Source organism: Pelobates fuscus, chromosome 4 (genome assembly GCF_036172605.1).
Source record: "Pelobates fuscus isolate aPelFus1 chromosome 4, aPelFus1.pri, whole genome shotgun sequence".
Classification (NCBI taxonomy): Eukaryota; Metazoa; Chordata; class Amphibia; order Anura; family Pelobatidae; genus Pelobates; species Pelobates fuscus.
The window spans coordinates 63,029,451-63,052,787 of NC_086320.1; the positions used below are offsets into that span (position 1 = coordinate 63,029,451).

General features: G+C 38.1%; 1 protein-coding gene across 3 annotated transcripts in view; it reads right to left on the minus strand.

Annotated features, from left to right (window-relative positions):
- ESRP1 (epithelial splicing regulatory protein 1) overlaps window positions 1–22,764 on the minus strand; it is a 45,886-nt gene extending 23,122 nt beyond the window's left edge. Inside the window, exons 1-4 of one of the 3 annotated variants that reach the window (XM_063451240.1) lie at window positions 22,284–22,764; window positions 21,595–21,720; window positions 15,813–15,926; window positions 3,845–3,959 (exon numbers count right to left, since the gene is read on the minus strand). In XM_063451240.1, coding sequence (XP_063307310.1) covers window positions 3,845–3,959; window positions 15,813–15,926; window positions 21,595–21,720; window positions 22,284–22,418 — 490 coding nt within the window. In that variant the 5' untranslated portion in view covers window positions 22,419–22,764. The remainder of the gene's footprint in view (window positions 1–3,844; window positions 3,960–15,812; window positions 15,927–21,594; window positions 21,721–22,283) is intronic. The other 2 variants (XM_063451239.1, XM_063451238.1) reach the window with 2 other exon arrangements.
- Between the last annotated feature and the right edge of the window lie 573 nt (window positions 22,765–23,337).

Below are 23,337 nucleotides of genomic sequence, written 5' to 3' on the forward strand. Positions count from 1 at the left end.
TTTACCATCATAGCTTATTTAACCCGCTTAGGACGGAGGCAATTGTCCAAATTCTTAGTCACAAACCAAGGCCAATGTTGGTGTTCAAAACAAAACTGCCCTTTCATTGATTAGATCATCAGCATTTTAGGTTTTACTGCTCTAAAACACTAATTTTGTTTTCAGTGATGTCTTACAAGTACAACAGTACCATCTATGTACAGGTTTTATCGTGTTTTGTAAAGTTACAGGGTAAGATATAGGGCTTGCCCATTTCAGTCTTAAAGGGACACTATAGTCACCTGAACAACTTTAGCTTAATGAAGCAGTTTTGGTGTATAGAACATGCCCCTGCAGCCTCACTGCTCAATCCTCTGCCATTTAGGAGTTAAATCCCTTTGGAGAGAGTATGGTAGCCTACGTAATTACATTTCCACCATTAGAGCATACCATTTTTAAAGAAGTAGGCAAAGCAGAGTATTCCAAATGGTGTATTTTGAGAGACCACTTTATCACAAATGCAGGCCCTATTTAGTGGTTGTACTTTGTGTTTTTTTTCACACACACATACATTCCATTTTCACAAGACATATCACAATCCTGATGTGTGTTTGTATAATAAAGCCTCAAAATATTTACTTAGAAGTGTCTCCCACTGATATGAAAAAAGGGGGAAATACCATTTTTTTTTTAATAAACATACCTTGTGATCTAGGGAGGGTTCTCTGTACATGAACACATTTTACCATAATATTTCACGTCTACTTCCTTAAGATACAAATGATTACCATTTCAGGGAGAACCAAAGATTATGGGGGCACAAAAGCAAGTGGACTTTCAAAATGTAACAAATACAAAAAAACAAAAGCAAACTCTTGAAAGCTAATAAAAAAAAGTAAAAAGGAGCAAATAACCAGGAAGGATTAATAAAATTTAGCATTTTGCGCGCCCACACACACAACGGCAGAACCACCATCAACTCTGCCTCTGTCAGCAGCGTTTGTGATTCTCTTTTTGCTGTAGTATTGTTTGCACTGTTGAAATGGAGGGCACGTGGCTATTGAATTGAACTGCAGCACTTCCAGGATGTCTATTGTCTATTATAGGAACCAAGAATTTCCTGGATGCTTTGAACCATGCGCAGTATAGCAAAACCAACAGTACTCTGTCACATGGCTTTTACTGGCAACTCCCAAAACACAGATCTTCCAACAACACCTTTCTCCAAGTACCTCTATTGATGTCCAAGTTAGTTTGCTCTAGGACAATGCCAGAGGCAGGAATGCAGGAGTGGCCACACAAGTCAGACAAACTCACAAAGTTATTTTCACCAGAACAAAATCTTCTGCTCTTGCAAACTATCTCCATTGCAGCTCAGCAAACTCCTGCTTTGCGATACTCGTCAAACTGACTGAAAGGACTGGAAGTAACCAAGAACAACTGAGGGCAATGGGAGTTGTAAAAACTGTACAATCCTTCACCCCATTATAACCAATATACAAAAATTAACCAACCTGACCCTTAACATCATATAACAAAATATGCTGAAAGAATGAAAATGAAAATCTAAAATAAAAAAAAATTAAATAAAAACAACCTACATGCAAAACTTAATGAATCCTAAAGCTTTATGTGATCTCAAAACAATCTCGCTGTAAAACCAGTTTATGAGTGTCAGAGTAGAGTTCAACGCAATGTTTATTGCAATAAAGTATCATTAATGCAGACGTCAAAGGAAGGAGAGCGGCTGTTTATTCAGAAAAAAAAAAAGGACGTATTACTTGCCATTAGTACCCAATATTCATACTTAGATGCCTATTAATGCTGCATCAGACACCATTCACAATATTAGCCAATTAAAATCTCCTTATACAGATTAACGAAGGAAATTGCCAGGATAGTACTAGCCAACCAAACTACTCAAATGCTACAGCTACAGGCATGTTAAAAAAAAAGGAAGGGTCCTGCTGCAGCTACATGTCATTTTTAGTAATTCCCAGACCTGGTTCACCGTATGGTGTGCTGTAAAAGATTGCACCTTTGTGATGGCAAAGAATAGTTTTAAAGGTTATGAAATAAATATTGTAAAGAGTAAAAAAAAAATCCCTAGCTTTCTATGCAATGTGTGTCTAAGAAACAAATACACCCTGCAAAGCAAGTTAATAGACAAGGATGTTAGAGCCAGGATAGGTCAATATATATCAAGAATCAATAGAGGAGTGGTAAGATCGGACTCCTGTTACAAGCTGATAAAATCAACACTGTGTCCTGGGGAAAGAGACGGAGCTGCTTTTTTCTCAAAGTATATTCTTGCAAAAGTGATTGTTCTGTCAAACGTTAAAGGAACACTATAGTTTTAAATTATTTAGGTGACCTACACCCCCTCTCCCATTAAAGGGGAGATCACTTACCTTTTGTCCCTCAGTGCACTGGTCTCGCTGCAGCTGGCCCAGCTTTCATGGCTTACTTCAGTGTTGATTATCTCAGCCAATAGAAAAGAATTAAGAGACTACAGCGCATGCATGGCAAAACACCATGCTGCACCAATCAGCATCTCCTCATAGAGATGCACTGGACTAGAAAGCACCTCTAGTGGCCATCTGATTGACTGCTACTATAAGTATCACTAGGCAGCAGTCTGAACACTGCATTTTCTCTGTATACACAGTGTTCAGACTGCTAGGACATTGAGCTGGAGTGGTTTTGGTGGTGACTATTGTGTCCCATAAAAATTTAAAATAAACCACATAATATCTCAACAATACAACTTCTGCATGTAATTAAACTCCAACTTCACTCATGGGGCATTTCCCCCAGTTTAAGGCCTTACAAGCCTATTCATTAAAGTGTGGATGGCCAGAAAGAAAATGAGGCCAACACTGCCAAAATTGCCTTGATAATTATTAAGTTGGGTATTTACAGCACATTTTTAATTTGAGGCCAAAATATGCAAACAATTTAGACTTTAGTTATCGGCCATTTCTCCAGGACACACAACTAAGTAAGCAGGCAGTGAATCAGAAACCGTAAATTAAAAACCAATGATAGCCCCTTGAACATGGAAATTAGGCAAACGGTGGCCTTGCGGTCTGAATATGGATTCAAACACAATTTGGTACACAACTAAATCAGGATTTAAACTAATACTAAACTTTAAAGTGGAATGATAAACAAGTATATTATCAAAACTAAAAACATACTACAAACTTAAGGGAATCAAAAGAGGACGGTGGTGAGGTGGGGTGACAACGGTCTTCTATCTACCATAAAGTACATACAGCAGAGAAGATATTTTATCTCACTACAGCTTCACCTATCATTCAGTCTGCCAATGACACTCCTGTACGATACATGAAGATTCCACACCAGCAAGAAGTAACGTTATTACATATCACTTTGCCTTTATGATCTCCGTCTAGTACTCAGATATTTTATTCTCTAGAAATAGAGCCTGCAAATGGTTATTGTTACTGATTGAACAACATTCACACTATCAGGGTTATTCAGTAAAGTGAGAAATCAAGGTGATTTCAAAGTGAATGTTAAATTTCAGGTGAAAATACCAAACAGAAAAACAAAACCAAAAGAAAGAAGTCAGCTTGGCATTTAGTTCAGCTACCCTGGAGTTAAATTTGAAATTAACTTTTTTTGTAAATAACCCTGCTATTCATGAAACAGGGTTTGTAATATTTATACCCAATAACAGCCAGGAAGTATATAATATACTTCCTTTAAAAAAAACACTATAAAAATATAACAAAAGGAAATGCAACATGTGCCACAGAATACACTCAAACAAGAACACTTTCTCTTGTACTTGCACATCCCAAGACAGTGTTATTTACAATATCCTTCAAAAGGATACAGCTCATCATTGATGCCACGTCCAGTTCGCTTGTGTCACCCGATCCAGGTAGGCACTTCTTGAATTCTTTTTTTAGGTCAAAGAAGGAGTAGAAGCATTCGGGAAGCATGATGTTCTGTGGAAAACAACAAAAGAACCTGTTAAACCACCCAGAGTGTAAAATCAGTTTGCCAGTAACAGACATTGTGGAACACAAAAAAGAATAAAAGATGCATCAGAGCTCCATAGAAACAAATGTAGTGTTTTATAACACAAGTCTCACATGTGAAACAAACACAGTTACACCATAAACACATGCAGACACATTCTAAGAGATTAAAGATTATGAAGTGGAGACTTTTCTGTTGGTCCAGAAAAAAAAATTTAGTTGACATGGGATCATTTTGAGAGATTACATTACGCCATTCAGATCAAGGGCATTATAGGTCTGCCCTGAAATACACAAAAGCATTAGACAAACATGTATGTTGACTACTGAAGTGTGGACTAAACCATGGGACAAATCTTTTCACCCATTAGAGTTCTAAGTTTTTGGGGAAACCAAAGGAATCAATATAAGACTAATGTAAAGGATAAGTATGTGGATCCTTCGCAGGCTGTGTTTATAGAGAGGTATTGGCCTGTAAGAGGCCAAAATAAAATTATCTTGCGTGGCTAAATTGAATCTGTTCTGCAGATCTGTCTGGACTCATCTCATCAGTGGGTTCCATCAGATATGGAAAGAGGATCCCACTCTGATTTTAGCTCACCTGTAAACTTTAAAAAAAAACAAAGGGAACATCTACGGGACAAAAGCTTCAATATGAGCTTATAATCAATGACTTTACGTGGAAAGACAAAAAGCGCAGTCTTACAGACTAAATGCTATGCATGTACACCATGGGTAAAAATAGGACAAAATGTTTTTGGCCGATTTCATATTTCATTGGGCTATAAGCGTTGGAATTTGCAAGACTCATATTCATATAACAAACTGTGCATACTGTGGTATAGTTTAAATCAAACACAGAACAGGTCTAGCTATGTTGTGCAACAATTTACATTCAACCTTCAGTGTCGTTAACCCTTAACCAACAATTGTGAGAGAAAAAAATAACAAAAAAACAAATAGCATTTTCCAGAAAACGTCAGCTGTTCCAATAAGGAAATCTAATTTATATCCTCAAAACAAAACAGAAGTTCTGGGATGTTGATAGAAACATAAGTGAATGCCCTGGAGTATTAATGCTTGTTTTTTTTGTGTTTAGTCATTACTTGCACCTCAAAATCGCTCCCACCCCAGTGGCAAAAATTCTTTTACAATCCAGATTAAATTTCTTCCAGTCTATGCACTTAACATATATGTAACACTGCTTTGGCAGTAATCCGTGTTCTTTCAATTTACTTGCTACCCTGCTATTTAGGGACAGATAGAAGCACTAATTAACCCCTCTGCTGCCTGACACATCAAAAGCAAGTTCTTCAACTAGTCCCACCAGAAACTATATATAAATATATATTATACACACACACACACACGATGTTGGTTCATGCAAGTCTTTGAAAAGCATGTCTAAAAAAAATTTTTTTTTAAATGCACACAACACACACACACAAAACAACCCCCCAAACTAAAGCAATCCTGCCACTTTCTTTTTATCTGAACACATACTTAATCTGCTAGAATTACTACTTTAAGAGCTGGCATTTTTACAGGGTGCAGTTTGTCATTTTGGGATCACATATTTACTAAGCTAATTAAAATGGAATTCTAAATTCTAAACCATCCTGCAAAATTTAGGCTATGGTAAACATTGGAAATATTCTCCAAACACAAATTTAGCAATTAGCTGTATAATGACAATGATTTGCTTTTTAATTGATAAACCCCAAAAATGTTTCAGCCCTGAGTGAGCTTTACAAACAGATCACATCAGATGACCACAGCCAGTAGTTCACCATGTGCTTTGCAGTGTAGATCATAGTTTTACAACGTGCAGTAATATCAAATATAGTGTGGCCCCTTATGAACCAAGAAAAACACTGTATTTGGCTTTTAGCTAGAACTGCAGGCAACATAGCAATTCACAGGTATAGGCAAATATTTAGAGAAAGTAATCAGCATACCAGAGTGGACCAAATTAGCCTTTATTCACCATCACAATCTGGCACCATTAGTTCTCTCCTGGACTAACTTTTTGGGATTCCCAGAGCTCCGAGGACCAAAACATTGCTATGTTCTGTTTGTGAATAAAGGCTTATTTGACTAATGTGGAGTTAGTGTGTGTGATTTCCTTAATGTCTGGGGAAAACCAGAAGTGTGAGTGTGGCAGTACAAAAAGTTTGCATATTTATGATAATGATTAAATGTTTTGGTGGGCTCTGAAATTGTATTCTAAAATGCTTTACATTCTTTAGGGAAACTTTGCTGGGCCCTTATTCTCCACCGGAGGAATCCTGGTGAGTGAAGTGCCCCTCTTGGGCTTAAGATGATGATTATATAAGTAAATGACACTGGCAGTGTGGGTGCTTTACAGAAATGTTCGTTCTGAACCAGGTAATCAAGGTGAAGTGTACATTTCTGCGTTATCCAGTATAGTCTTAAAATCTCACAATGATGGAGAACGTAGCAGCAAAACAAAAATTAAACAGGAATATCTACTTACTGAACTGAACGGTGGGTAATTGAAAAAAGAAAGACCGCAAAGAAGGCAAAATTGGAATAGGACCATGAAGATGGAATTTTTTCCCCAAACTCTATACGGACCGAATTTTTCACATTAAGTTTTTATTCACCATTTAGTGAATGTACCCCAGGGAGGTTGTCAAGATTCAATGTGCAGCACAATCTGCCTTCTCAATAGAGGATTTATGTAGGATTGGGATAAAGATTAGATACAAGTTTATTAATGCGAAGGGACTAAACGAAACACAGGGATCAAACCACATTCCTGTGGTCGGGTTACAGTTTAGATACATATCTTAATAAGATATTGATTGGTTGTGTTAAAGTTTCTGAAGTGACAGTTCCTTAAAAAAAACTAAATTACAACTATTTGGCGATGTGGTTTAAACTTTATAGATTATTTGAGATGCGTTACATACATTGACAAGCACACCATGGATATTAGCCAATCCCTACAGTGACAGACACCGTTTGTGTGCGTACTGCACCACTGGATAAAAAGCAGTACTGGCATTCTTCATAGATGCATTAGCTCACAATGCAGAAGGGCAAGATGGGCAGGGTATAGAGAGTAAATGGGCAACTGTGCAATAGAATTTACTGGTGTGAATGAGCAAGGAACGATCACTTATTAGAATAACTAGCTCTTAAGGATTTGTACCAACTATCTTTCAAGCTCTGACATCAAGTAAGACAACCTCATGTTGACAATTTTAGACTTGCCACAGAAAATAAATAAACCCAGTCTATGAGATAAAATGTCTAACAGACTTTGGGATAATGTCTGGAATTCTGAAATCAAGCAAAACCATTTCACGGATCAGGATCACTTTAGTTTGTGATCAGCGAGATATCCAACAAATTAGGTTTTGCTACATACTACAGTACATGTATCAGTGTATTTCTTTACTTCTTTGTATAAAGAGTGAGTGGGGGAAGAGGGATGGAGGGGAGTGATGAGGTGTAAATATATCAAATACAGATATATAGGTTTGGATTTTATATTGAAACTTAATATTTTTTGCATTTAGTAAAATAGGACTATTTTGTCATCCCTTAAAAAAAATGAACAATCTATACCTCTGTAAATCTAAAATAAAAAAAATAAAAATAAATAAAAAAGCATATTTTAAGTGAAATTTATGCAAGTCCTATAAAAGCAAATATTTTTCAATAACTTATAGCACAAGCTAAAAATACAAAAAACAATATATTTGGAGGATTATTGGTAGGATGAGAATGTATGCTGGGAAATCTGTCCATGGTACAATAGACAGGAAACATAGGGGGGGGGGGCAAACAAGTTATTAAAAATCTTAATTGCACGGTTCAAAGAAACAAGTGTAAATACAGACTGCTTTTTGGGAGGTGCTGATTAATGTACAGCTTTATTTTTTCAGGTGGCAGAACTTCTGTAGCAGCCAGAGATATCATAATAGCAATTAGCTCTTCAGAGAAATCTGAAAATATTAAATTCAGCTTTTTTAGAACTGCCACAAGCAGGAGCTAAATAAATAGTCTAAATAAATGTTCTAATGTGAAAAGAATTATATCTATACATTGTGCCAGCAGATGTATACAATAAAGGTTATCAAGACTTCAGTATGACCAAGCTCTGTTAAATGCATCTAGTTATTTGATCACCCTTGGGTGCAACCACCTTTGTTTTATGCGCTTAACATTGTGACAAAACCCTACTCCAAAACACATGTGGAATGGGTTTGGAATCTGCTGCGAGAAGTTAGTGATTTTTTTGGGGGGCTTTTCGGGGCTAACATTTTTAGAATGCCCCAAGAATTCTAATGGTGGCATGAGTCACTCACATTGGTGATTAGTAAATAGAAATGGGTCCATTCTTGGCATGCTAGACATTGTGAACTACAGATACATGTGGCTGACTGAACTTTAAAATAAATTCTAGTCCAAGTTTGCCTTCAATGAACTAGGCATTCTCAGATCATCCAAGCATTTTCCTTTTTCTTAAAACACCATTTACTTTAACCAAAATCTAGCATGATCATTACTATGAATACTGCGCATCGTGTTTTCAGCCCAAACAATAGAGTGTAAAAAGCTTGCCTGTTTTATTATCTTCTACTTTAACACAAGTTCTGCTTAGCTCATTAGACATACCTATGTAACTAATATAACCTTAAAAATGTGCAAGTTCTCAGAGCCACTGCTATACATGTCTTTGTTTTCATATTATTCTACGCTGTTGTGGCGCATGACTATGTTTGTACTCACCTGCACGACAAAAAATAAAGAATTTTAAAAAAAAAAAAGCACCATTTAAAGGGCAAATTGAAGGTGGATGCTAAATTAATTTCAAATTTAAAGGACCACTATAGGCACCCAGACCACTTCAGCTCAATGAAGTGGTCTGGGAGCCAGGTCCCGCTAGTTTTAACCCTGCAGCTGAAAACATAGCAGTCTCAGAGAAACTGCTATGTTTATACTGCAGGGTTAATCCCAGCCTCCAGTGGCTGTCTCCCTGATGGCCACTAGAGGCCGCTTCCGCAATTTACACTGAGTAAATCACACTTGACGCTGGACGTCCTCACGGGGTTTAGTGTAAAAAAAGACCCCCATAGGAAAGCATTGAGTAATGCTTTCTCGAGGACGAGTTTGAATGCGCGCGTGCGCGCCTCTGGCCGTGCATGCGGCTCAACTCGGAAGCAGACGTCAATGGACGAGGAGAGGTCACCAGTGCCAAGGGAGCCAGGTGCTGGATTAAGGTAAGCAAATAAATGGTTAATTAACCCTTTATTCACCGCAGAATGGGGCACTAGTCACAAACTGTGACTAGGGCTCTATGGCGTTAGGAATACATATTTGTATTCCTAACGCTATAGTGTTCCTTTAGAGTCAAAATAGCCAAACTGTAAAACAATGTCATCTCTGCTATCAGTTCAGCCACCTTGGCCTTAATTTTGAAATGTACTTTGAATTCTCACTTTAGCACAAAAAAAACAAAAAAACCAAACACGTTTTCTTTACTAGAAAGTTGTGACGTTTTTGGGTCATGTTGCACATGGCACAGAGACTCATTTCATGGTGACTACATTGGAATTTTCAAAGAATGTATTGATTTTTACAGAATACATTAAATGAACATTTCCGAAGGTTCCAAAGTCTGATATCAGTGGCATTACCAGCTACTGGTTAAACCTACAAACGGAGGTAGATGGTAGTAAAGGAGGAGAATGACAAAGAATAATAAGAAGTAGTAGGAAGTAGTTCCCAAGTAACTGGATTATTAGGCTGCTAGAGTAGGACCTGCCAAGAATGGGGTACATTGATGTTGTGGCAGGCTTATGCAATATATGATCATGTAACTAAACCCCCATAATTTTTTTGCTTAGGTTAGGTGTTTTTAAATAAAACTATTACAATCTGTAAGATTTAAAATCATTGTTTCGTGAATAAGCGAGAGCGCAGGATTGTGTATTTTGTATACATTGTTGTTGTATTATACTGGCCCCCGGCAGCACCCTATAATGTAGGCTTGTTCAGGTGAGTGCAGCCCTCTTGGATATATAGAGATGTAGATTTCTTGTGTTTTTAAGGTGGAATTCACAGGATTTGTTAACAGACTGGATGTAAGGAGAGTAGATAGATCTCTCATCTCCTTACATCCAGTCTGTTACCAAACCCTGCTACCGTTTGTGTATATTTTATTTCTGCTTGCTTGCAGAGTTGTGGGTTTATTGCTGGCAAACCCACCACTTAAAGTAAGAGTTTTTAACCTTTGATATTAATAAATTGTGCCAATATATTATTTAATTTCTGGTCCTTGCCGCTCTATCCGCTTATACTGCACAGAAACTCCTGGTATGATATCTAATGGAAGGGAGACACCTGTCCTGATGTAAGCTGTGGGACATATCCCTCTCAAGTGGAGCTATTCAAACCCAGAGCCAGGGGCGAGAGGGCTCTGGTACATGTGAGTTCTCTCCTATACACTCCTGTATTTTCTTATTAGTGTCATCATATAGTATTTATTTCAGATTGTATATAGATGATACCGTATCCACTGCAGTTGTTAGCATGCTCCGTTGGTATCCATTTCTATTGTGTCACTTTGAGGTAGTGCAGCTGCACTGCTTACACTCTACTATTCTCAAGTGCTTTGACATTGTTTGGTTCTTTAAGTATAAAACATACACTGTGTACTATTATGATGAATTATACACAAAGATAATTACATTGAGGACTAACTTTATATACATTTTAAAATGTTTTTTTTTTTTTTTTTTAAATGTGCGGAACACTATTCTAGACCAACAGGTGGAGGGAGGATTGTAAAGTCAGTAATTGTTTTCTGCCAACATTCCAAAATATTCTGTGGCATCAGCAATGTCTTCAGAGAAGTGCTAGTGAGAACAAAAGTTCCAATATTCCCTTCACAGGCATAAGAGTTCTAATACTCAGAAGACTTATTGTTTTAAAATACATCCCATTGTGAACATACGTAGGATCAACCTATAGATTTTATCTTATCATTTTAATTGCAGCTCCACAGAAATATTTGTATTCTTGCTGGATCCCTTCTATAGTTTGCTATGAATTTTAATCTTTGTACAGTTAATATTTGAAGATAATGTGATACAAATATGCAATGCTTTCCACAAGGTCAACAATAGGATTAACTACTTATTGACTAAAGGCAAGGCAAACCCCCTTTTTATCATGAAATAACTGGCAAGCCATAAGTCTTTCAAAGGTAAGAGAAGCAAAGATCTAGGTGTTAGTTTCCTCAATCCAGTCTGAATCCTGGAACATGCCTCAATTGCCATCTACTGTGGAATGCAACTCCCATCATACAAATATGATGGGTGTTCAAGTCAATATAACCTGTATAAATCCACTTCTTTCAAGTAAAATATCTGTCAAATTGTTAATCGAGTCAAAGCAATTAATATTCCCCCTGTACTGTGAACACCTGCGACTCCTTGTGACTAAATGGTTTATTTTGTTTGGAATATCCACCTGAATCTTTAAGAGAGAGAAACTTGAAATGTTGGATTGCTGGAAGAATGTGCTCTCTCCTTGTCTTACAGCTGTAAAAGTTAATACATATCAGCTGCAGATAAGGAACAATCCCTTCTTGTTTTAGCTGAGCATATAGGGCCACTGAGCTTATTCTAACACTACATCAAATGCAGAAATCAGTCAAGCTTGTAAGAGGTGCTCACAGTATATTGCACTTTCTTATAGACCAGATTCGATGGAAAATAGTGTCTGGTCGGCTCATGGAAGCAGGGAAAACAACACCTAGACCATTCTGCCATGGTTAATTGGAATACGTAACAAAGATATATTAGTCAATATTTACTAAGCCAAATAATATCACAAGACACCTGTTGGAGCTAGATTGCACCTTCCAGCGAGCAGTTAAATGTTGGAAATGGTTGGTTATATAATAGCCCTTTGTTTTCAGCAGTGAGAACAAGAGAAAGAAATGGAGCAAGCTACAAGTCTGTATTAACCATTTGGCATCAAGGGATTTATTTACTAAACAGCAAATGAAACAAGAACCAGAATGAAAGATTTAGTTTAAATAGTATGGGGGGGGGGGAGGGGGAAGGTTCCTACTGTGTTGTAACGCTAATTAGATTTCAGAATTTTATGCCAACATATCAAATCACTATTGGGGTGATTTAGTAAAGAAAAAAAAATGGAAGCGTATGTGCATTGGTTGGCATTGCCATTCTGTTAATGGGAGTTTTCAAGAAACAGAGCTCACAGAAGGACAATCGATAAATGGGTGAATAAGCACCGAGATAGTGGAGTCTGAGTGCCAAAATAAACCATTGGGGAGTGACCTACCTTGTGCTAAAAAGGAGAGCTTTCCTCAAATAAAGTAGAGGGCACATTTCAGTCCAGCATTTGTTGTTCTTATTAACAAATACCCAAACATGTTTTTCCTCCAAGTATCCCCCTTCCCCCTAACATTTTTTGCTCTACCCACAAGTAAAACACAAATAATGTGTTCGACAAGACACATCTAAATGTACTCAAAATACATTGTTACCCAGCTGACCATTCAACTTGAAACATTGTAATACATGTTCACATTTCTGTGATTTGTATGCTGCCTATTATACTGCCTAAAATATTACAGCATTTTTATAAACCAAAAAACGGTTCTAAATTATTTGTGTGTTATTTTGTGTTTTACTATTGTATGAACATTATCCCTAATATTAAGAGTCCCCCCCTCACCTCTGCCAGTGCCAAGTACATTTGCAAAAGAGTGTATTACATGCAGTAAGAGTGCTTTCAAACAAACAATGAGCAATAGACCGGTTGCAGTGTTTAATAATGTAAACATTGTAAAAGTTAGAGGAGCTGTTTGTACTATCTGCAGAGGTTCACTTTCAATTCACAAGCAGGTGGGAGGGCCAGTTGACTGAAAGAAGATCCTCCCCATTTGGTCTGCAAGTCTCAATGCAGTGTCCATTCACTAGGAGTAGCAAAACCTTGCACTATTAGGCCAATTACGGCACATAAGTGGTGGTCAAAAGTTCTTCTCATAATTATGTGACATAATGAGAATATTTTTTTTTCCCCCTTTTATAAAAATATTCTCTATAGGGGTTGGGGGGGTTGATATTGTTGTGTCAGGTCACTCCAGACCATGTATGTTCTAGTCTAGTGAATGGACACTGAATTGAGATCTTAGACTTGTAAAGCATACAGATTTATTTTCACTGATGTTGCTTAACCCCTTAAGGACACATGACATGTGTGACATGTCATGATTCCCTTTTATTCCAGAAGTTTGGTCCTTAAGGGGTTAAAGTAAATCTGAACCATTTTCTAATAAATATAGAAAATAACCCTCGAGGCTTATTGAAGGAATGCATTATACATTTTTAAAATCTAGAAGTTAAAAAGTAGCCAATTTGAGACGACACGCAACAGAAGAACTGCAGGTGGGGTAGGGGTGATTGGGGAGACAAAAAATTGCAACAGGTTGTAAAATATAGGCTGGCTTTTTAGGTAGGAAAAAAAAAATAAAAAAAAATAAAATAAATCGCTACCTAAAAAGCCAGCCTATATTTTACAACCTGTTGCTTATTAACCACATCTTCCTGTTTAGTAAATACCATATTCTATTGTGCCAACCTCTGCTGCTTGCTTCATGTGCATCATGCCACCAGATGATGGCCTAGATTAAATCAACTTTTCAAATGATTTATCAACTAAAATTTCCAGACACTTAAATTGTGAATTTTAGAGATAAATTGTTTTTTTAACTGTATTGAATATTTTGGAAGACTTATTAAATCCAGGCCTATATCAGAGTCACAGGAGACAATTAATGATGCTACTGTAGCTTTCATTTCAAGACCAAAGTTGGCCTCAGAAAATCATACCTTCCTGGACACGAAACTTTCAATACTTACCTCCCGGGCCTGCCTAAAGAGCGACAAACCTGCCACTAAGGGGGATATTCAAAGCTCACTCTTTTTGAGCACCATTTGCTGCAGACTTTAGTCTGGTTAAAACAGAGGTTCAAGCGGTCACTGACAGAATGCAAGCCAATGAAGAAGATAAACTTGTACTATGCCATGAGGTGACAAAGCTACAACAATCACATTGCCACCTGCAAACTCCGCAGACACTTAGATTGAGCACTCTGGATGACATGGGCAAATGGCCCAATATTAAGATACAAGGTTTTTCAGACACGGTAGAGGCTGAGGAGACCCAGATTTTTTTTATTTATTTTTTTAAGAACACTGGTCGCCTCCATCTTGCCCCCTCAGCAAGATAAACTTCTGACTTTTCACGATGCATATAGAATAAATGGACTATGATCCAATGAGGACCTGCATCTGACCCCAGGAATGTCATCACCCATGGTCACTCTATGCTGCACAAAAGTCAACTGATGTCTGCCCTTCAAGGGAGAAGTTTACCTTTGAGTCTCACCACCTGTCCTTTTTTAATGACCTCATCAGCTCCACTCTATGTAGGAACTCCACGAGCAGAGCTACCTTAAAACTACATACAGCTGGACTGCACCATCACTGGTCTGATCCAAAAGCACAGGACACCTCAAAGATTTAACTCTATAGCAGAAGTTACAGTGTTTCTCACTACAATGACTGACCTAGGGGCTCCTCTAGATCTCAAACTGGGCCATCCTGCTCCTGGGACCCCCACAATATGGTTCCTTTTGTCCCGAGACTGGGACAGGGTACTGGATGAAGACTGCAGGCTTTAGTTACACCTGGCATTGTTCTCTATATGTTCCTTTTAACTTTTATTTTGTAGCAGTTATTCTTGTTTATGTTTTAATGTTTATTCCATGCTCCTAGATAATTGCTGGAAACGTACAGCCTATTCAAAGGCACAGTGGTGTACACTGCCCCTACCGTGGCCTCCTATGGTTAGGGACTCAACTAATTGAACCAACAGTACTGTATCACTCCCTACCAAGTATTTCAAGTAGTTCGACTCCTCAGAGTTAATGATAACCCACTTTGGCTCAAAGCCACAATAGTCACTTAGCGTGCGTTCCACTCAAATTGTCTCTGATACATGACTGGTTCTCTTATCCATGTAACCAGTGCAGGCTATTAGTTATTTTCTTATGTGGTTCTCTCTCTGCTATGTTACCTTTCCTTTAATTTGCATGTTATGTAGAAATAAAATAAAAAAAATTAAAAAGTAGTAAGAGAGCAGTCTGCTGATGCGCTCAGCCAATGAATGGTGAAAGCCGTGGTTCCCAGTTTCTGGGGCTCTGCTGAAGCTCAAAGTGATGAACAATCGGCAAGCATTGTAGCCCACCCCAGCGAGGATCCCCAGTAAGGACACAAACCGCTGCTAAACTGTTTGCACCATTATTTTTATTGGAAACCAGGCCATGGCACACCTGGTGTCATAACCGCTACAGCGAGCTTGATTGGTTAAGGTGATTGGTGTAAGTAATTTACTTATTGTATTGCTACGGAGCAACTCAAGCCTCAAAAAGCTGAAGCAGTAAAACATAAAAAAAGCTAAAAACAATGCAGTATCTTGTGAGCATATTCCTCATTTCACAATAAAATAATCATAATTACACACACACCACACGGTCACATTCATGTTTAAAGACATAGCCAGTACATTATAATAGCATCAATAAAAAAAAACAAGTCCCACAGCATCAAGCAATTAGTGGGCGGTGCATGTGGCACACAGCACCCTCTCTACCCATCACACGAATCAGACGATGAGGAGGAAACACCACATTTTGGAATTTACTATCAAAACACGGATACTGCATAATTATGAAAGTCATATTACCTTTTTGGAGGCTTCAGGATGCAGCACTTGTCTGATGTGTAGTTGCCCATCAGTGCATAAACAAAATGAAGTACCCACTCCAATGTTCAATTCATTTCCTACTGATTGGTTAAACTATAAGGGTGAACAAAAGAAGAAGAAAAAAAAAAAGTATGTGTGAAACAAAGTATAGGTCTTTAAATGCTTTAAACGAAACAAAAACAAAAAAAAAAACACGTAAATTTAAAAATGCAAGAATAAAGCACAAATGTTTTTATTCAAGGACAAAATAAAAGCACCAAGATATGCTGAAGTGGTTATGGTGTGTAGTGTCCCTTTAACGTAATTCACTATAAGTCATTAACTTTAAGTAGCACTGCAAAGTGTTCAACTCTTTTATTTTGTATCATAAAACATATCGAAGCTCAATCTAAAAGCTTTGCCCATTGATAAAAAGCAGCACCTATCGGATGGGTAGCTCTGTGGATCTGCCCACATGTGGTCCTTACATAAAATAATGGTCTAAAATTACACACAATTAATGTTCGGTGAGAGAAAAGGACATTTGTTGCTCTTTCTTCCCCCATATGTCTAAGCATGGTCATCTTCCATTTTTCTACTCAGCTCCTGTCTTTTCATCATATTGCATCCATTCTCTCAACATATACCATTTGCATTCACGTTAGTTTAGAAAACGATGGCACAGTCAAATCTGAAGTCTGTCTGGTACGTATTTTTTTTTTTTTTAAACTTTGTTTCTACGAATTACATCTTTTCAGTGCGGGCTATCAAAAAATAAAACTACTCCCACAATGCTTTGCCAGTGTAAAGGCTACTACAGCATTAAAGGATTCATGTTATCGAGTTTCTCCACCCCCCTCCCCCCAAACAGAGGGGGCTGTTGTCCATCCTTACTCTACACATTTATTTTTTTCGGTTGGTTTGAATATTCTGTATAATTTTGAACCCAAGAATTTATAATGCTACAGTGGTCAGTTAAGGTCATGTTCATGATATCCAGGCCCATAAAACCCCTAATCCAACATTATTACTTATATTCATTGCATCTTGTAGGTCTACTTTAACGCATACATTCCCCTCAGCACCTACCTCCCATAAAGTCAGAGGAGACATGGCCTCCTCTGGAGTCCGTCCAATCCAATGCTCTTCATAGAGGGGACCTGAGGGACATGCGCACCGAGCAGAGCATGCATCCAGCTTCCCCATAAGAAAGCATTGAATCAATGTTTTCCTATGGGAAGTGCAGCCATGTGATAGTCTCACCCTGTCACTGCAGCTGAAAGCACATCTAGTGGCTGTCAGTGGAACAGCCAATGGAGGTATGTTTTACATCACAAGGTTAAACCTACAAGACCTCTACATCCAAGCCATTTTATTGAGAAGAAGTGGTCTGGGTGACTTTAGTGGTCCTTTTAGTCTGGCCCAGGCAGGCAACTTTACCTAGCGCCTGAGTTAAAACATGGCAAAGAACCTAAAGTCTTTGGTGCCAGATTAAACAAGCAGTGACTAGCACAGCCAACACCTGGGGCCCAAGAATAACCTGGCACATTATTTTAAATAGACGGGCATAAAACCTACATTTATCACGCCAACCAAAATGACTGCACCTGAGATCTATAACAGACTCCAGCAGCACAGTCTGTAATGCTATCCCCCAACATCTGCAGCTTTATAACTATATGTCAAGTAACTCGTCAGTAAGGTTGAAGCCAATCAAATAATTAATCTTTAAATTAAGCAATGTGACAACGCCCAAGGTAACACCCGTCTCTCAACTTAATGGATGTTCTCAAACACTTTCCCACCCACCTTTGATGTTGGCCATGTCGGTGACTCTAACGTCACACAATTATGTAAATGCCAAAGGATGACCATGTGCCAACGCCATTAGCATTCATTACAAGTGTTTCTTTTTCTGGACATCTGTATTGCAAACCTGCATTCAATCACCATTTAAAAGCCTTGAATGACAATACACTAACACAGGCCATCCTATTAATGTTACAGTAAAGAACTGATTAGGTATAAAGATTATTATTGCTACTGCCCCAGGGAATATTTAGAAGACTTATTTTTGTCTGTCACAGAGCAAATGCCAGTCAGCAGCTAGAAACGCACACTACGTTAGGTGTTTTTTTATTTTTTTTTAAATATTTCCAAATTACCTGTACAGCATTTGCTTCATATTTAATATGCAAGGTCAAAAGCAAAAATAAATCATTTAAATAAAAATTACAAGTGTATCCAGTCACTTTACATTGTATTTTATAGATCAGACTCTACCCATGTATTGGACTCATCCTGCAGAAGTCAAAATAAATCACAGATGTAAATTTAGTAGTCAGATTGTTTTGTCATTGGTGGAAAGATGGCTCAATATTGACATAAAAGGTCTACATTAAGGATATAAAGTACAATTATTGCCTAATAAACATGTCGGTCAACAGCATGAGATCTACAACTCTATGATGCTCAGCCAGGCACACACACACACACACACACACACACACATGCTCTTTTAGCAAAATTGCTAAACATCATGAGAATTATATTTCCACCAGAGCTCGATGCTGATTGCTCCTGTGATTTTGGCCATCAGTTAATTAAAACATGGAGCCACATATGGTTATTAACTGAACTGAGAAATGCTCAGGAAATTGTAAACTTTTAGCCAAAACCAAAATTATGAAAAGTGGTCCATTTCCCCCCCTCCAACATTTACAATTCCTAGGCAAATGCCAAGTTTAGCATTCCCCACCACTAACATGTACATACAAAGTATGTAACAAACAAACAAAACAAAACAAAAAAACAGCAACAGGCATTTAACAATAAGTAACATCTTTTCATTCAAATATACTGGACTATAAGCTTAGAAGGAATAGAGCTACTATCACACAGTGTTTGTGTGTTTAGTTTATGACATATTGCATCAGCAGAGTAGCACATGTGTATTAAACAGACATTACTACATAAAACTATTGGAATTGAAATAAACCCTAACATGTGAATGCAAAGGCTGATGTTTTCAGTTCTGTATGTATTATTTATAAAATATTTTACCAGGAAGGATACATTGATATTTCGCACATTTTCAAGTATGTCCTGGTATTAAAACACACAAAATATATACATACACCACCAATAAGCTGCTCACTGTAACCACCACCCTTTAAGTGTTCAGAACAAATGTTGAATTAAAAAAAAAAAAAAAAAAGGAAAATTACTACACTTTACAAAGTTTCTTAGGAAAGACATTTATTTATAACACGGGTGTCACGGCATGGAGTGTGTGGTTTAGAATTAGTTTAGTGCAACAGAAGTTAGAATGGAATTTTTTTTTTTTAACCTGTAGAAAGTCTGGCTGTCAGACAGCATAAGCGTAACTCTTCCAAGAAAAGCACCACCCATAACTCTGCCCTTGTGTGATTATTACAAGCACCCGGATTATGGGTGGATAACACCACAGCTGTACTTGTTCAGCCCAAGCCACCTGTTTAGGCAATGGTCTAAAGTATTTGAAAAGGTGTGCTTTATGGCCCAACAGACAGTGACAGTAACACACACACACACACACAAACTCACAATTAGGCAATCAAGATGGCCGCCTAGAGCCCAGGAAGAGGTTGATTAGGCGGTCCTCCACAAGCAAGTAGGGGAGATCAAAATATCTCCCTAAATTGCAATGCACTCCTTAACTTCCTTGAATGAGCAATGTGGTTTGTTCCAATATCAGGTACAGCCCACTTGGGCGCTTGTCAACAACTCAGAGCGCCTCACTATTTAACTTTTAGAGGTACCTGTGCATACCACCATCTGTAGCCAGTGTTGATATACTTTTGATGTCATACAGAAAACAAAAATAAGTGAAAAACCATTCATTAAAAAGAAATCTACAACAAAGCACCTCAGCGGGCGCTATCAATTATTAAATGGCGGAATCGTGAGGGCATTTTTAAAGTGGTCTGTACTTGATAATGGTAAAGATGTTGGAGCTACCACACCGGACCACCAAAAAACTTCAGCAAGGAGACAAAGACACAAACACACAGCCCAGGGCACTTGGAGGGGGCACCCTGGGCAACCTTAATTTTGCTATGGATGGATAGATAGCATACATTAACAACATTACAACCACATTTCAGTTAAAATGGTCAAGTCGTACATTACATTTTGCTCATGTACCACAAACGAGAAAAAAAAAAATTAAAAATCTTTTAATCAAAGTTATTTCTCCCCACAAAACACAAAGAAATAAAGCAGTGAGAGTGGGCCACTACTATGGCAAAGAAGTAGACATTGCAATCTTAAATGACTGATAAATTGTAATCAACTTGCCATGATTCTTCACTGAGCTTGCAATACAATTTAAATTGGGAATTCTATGCAAAAAATCTGAACTCTAAATGATTAACCAATGGGAGATTTAACGAGGTTTATTCCCCAAACAGATTGTACAGAATAGACAATATAGCCAAAATGGGGGTAAATATAGCCAAGTAAGAATGCTTCCACTTATACTAACTGGTTTTATTTGTTAGTATTGCACGGTAAACTCTAGACAATTTCAGGTTCACTAAATAAACCCCCATTGTGTAACTTTGATGCAGAGAGCACATATATCCTAGCAGATTTAAATAATTGGCTGGGTTGGGTGAGGTGTGTCTACATGACAGGCTGGGAGGGGTAAGCAAGTTGTAGAACCTGCTGTGAATAAGGATTGGCAAACAGGTAATAATGTGTGAGGCAAAAAAGGAGCTTTGCAATTTACCAGAGTAACAGCATTCCAAAATGTCACAAAAAAACAGGAAAAGTAATGTTTAACTGTTATAAAAGCAATCTAATGGTCTATATGTTATCAACCAATAAAACTATAATGGCATGCCTTTGAAAACAGAGCAATGTTTGACTACATTCTCTGAGGTGTAGCCTGTGGATATTATATATCCAGTACGAAAAGGTGGCCATTAATGATCTTTACACAACAGGTTGTTTATAGCAAGAGTGTACACATACACACACACACACACACACCCACATTAGGTGGGGTGAGTGACAAAATGGCTTCCAGTGCAAACTGCAATCTAGTATAAATTAAAATAACTTCTATTAACCCCTTAAGGACACGTGGCAGACATTTTCAGTCATGGTGGCCTTTTTGTGAAGCTGTGTCTTTAAGGGTTTAATATGTGGGATTGAGAGTTAGCAGGGGTAGTGTCCAAATAAAACTATTTACAACTTCCCAATGTGTTGCTGTCCACAAAGCAGCTGTCATTCAGCTAGACATTTTGCATTTGGCCACCCCTCATTTAGACCACTTTGGCCAGCCCACCCAGCAGTTTCCTATAAGCACACATTACTCAATAAACAAGGTCCAAGCTCTCTCAGTACTAGCCAAACTGGTCAGATTTAATGCTGATGGACTGTCTCTCTAACAGGTTAAGCACATAGCATTTATTAGACTAAGTGCAAGTCCCAACCAGGCACATGCAGGATTATTTACTATAGTGTGAGTCTCCATGTGAATTTCCAGTTTGAGGCCAAAATACAACCATAGCTTATTTAAAATGTATTCATTTTTTTTTTAATCCAGCAATTTTGGCCTACAATATTAAATTCACTTTGAATTCTCAAAGAAAACAACCACCACAACAACAGCAGCAAACAACACAATTTTATGGATACCCTTCACAGTACAACTGAAACTGCCAGATCCCTAAAAAAGTAATTTGCCTTCCACGTTTTCTTTGTAGTCCTGGGGAAGAAGAGAGCTCTGTCTCACCTGCTGTAGAGCCTGCTCAAGCTGAGGGGCTGTGTATAGACTTTCTGGCTCGATTTGGGCTTCTTTGCATTCTTCTGTCAGATCCAAGTGATCAGGTCTGACTTTAACTTCATGTAACTCCCCCGCCTGCAACAAAAGATTAAACCCAGTGTGTATCAGTTCAAGAAGAAACAAGTTTACCTCTGTATTACACCGATCCAGACTGAACTATGATCAAACAATGTGCATTTCCTATTACCAATCGCCAGTGCAGGCCCAACATGCACAGATTTCCTCATTAGTCCCCTTCGCTGGTTTTCATAATACACCAACACAGTCTGTAGCGAGGTTTAACGGGGTTCCAAACGCTCAGAACGTTTAAGAAAGGTCAGTGTGACCTGCTAGGGTGAATTACAGTTTACATTTAAATCAGTATAAGGGTATGGAATGTAAATTCTTGATACATTTACTAGAATCGCTGCTTATAGCAAATTTACACAGCAAGGTTGTATGGAAATACAGGTTGCCCTGCGTGGTGTATTACTTAAAAACACCTATTTAAAGGGGTAGTATATGTATTGTCTATAATATGGTGGAACTAATGGAAGCTTCGAGATGTGAGAGATATAGTTAGCTATAGTTTAAATTTTAATAAGCCGATATTTCCACCCCACCCACAAATCATAATTTAAATTATTATTACTACTCACCTTTTTGCTGGCCAGATCAATGACTTTCCACAACAGCTGGATCACTTCCTTCTCATCAGAGCCCAATTTACTGCCATTAGCACCCGCAGTGGTAGTGAACAAAATCACCAAGTAATCCGGGGAAGCCGCAGTCATTGTGAATTTGTTTGTTTAGGTTTTTTTTTTTTAATCTTTTTTTTTTTTTTCCTCTTCTTTTTAAAAAATAAAAATAAATAAATTTGGGTAAATCTCTCTGTACATACAAAAAAAAAATGAACCAAAACAAATATATATAAATCTTTCACCTTACCCCCAAAGTGAAAATAAAGATACCCCCCAAAAAAGACAACACCCTACACCTTGAATCACCTCCACCTATAGATATGGAACAAGACACCCTGGGGACCTGCACACACTCTACAGGAGGACCCAGGTTGGGGGAAGGGGAGGGGAAGGCAGGTTTTGCCTCTTTTTTTTGTTTTGCACTCCTGTGTAAGAGCCAATACAATGCAGGCTGCGCCCCTACAAAGCTCTTTGCAATGGCTGTTGACTTGTCATTTGGGATGTGGCTGTTCCTCCCCCTTCCCACGTGGTCATGCAGGTAAGAACTACCTGGCCAGATTTCTTTCGGTCTTTTCCGTCAACGCTTTCGGCAATCTTCGGCTAGGGTCTTTAGAGCGCCATCTACAGGTGCATGGAAACATGACCGCCCGGAGGCCAATCTGCATGTAACACGTCTCCCTGACCACCTGCTTGTTGATCTTAGTTACATTGTTAGTTTGTTAGTTTGCGCTGCATGGGTGTTAAGGAGCTATTGAGGGTAACAGCCAAGGTCAAGTGGGATAAATAAGTCAATGGGTCTATGCACCCTGTCGAGATTTGAAGTAGTTGGCCAAAAAGATTATACCATTCCATCAGGCTGCTAACAACATGGCCTAGAAAATGATCTCTCACATTTTCAAGCATTTGACTGAGGATGATGAGAATTGCATTCCTTTACTGCAGTTTTTCAGTCTGTCTAGGAAAACATTAGCAAGAATTAAACTGTGGCGTATAATATGGTGATACAATAAAC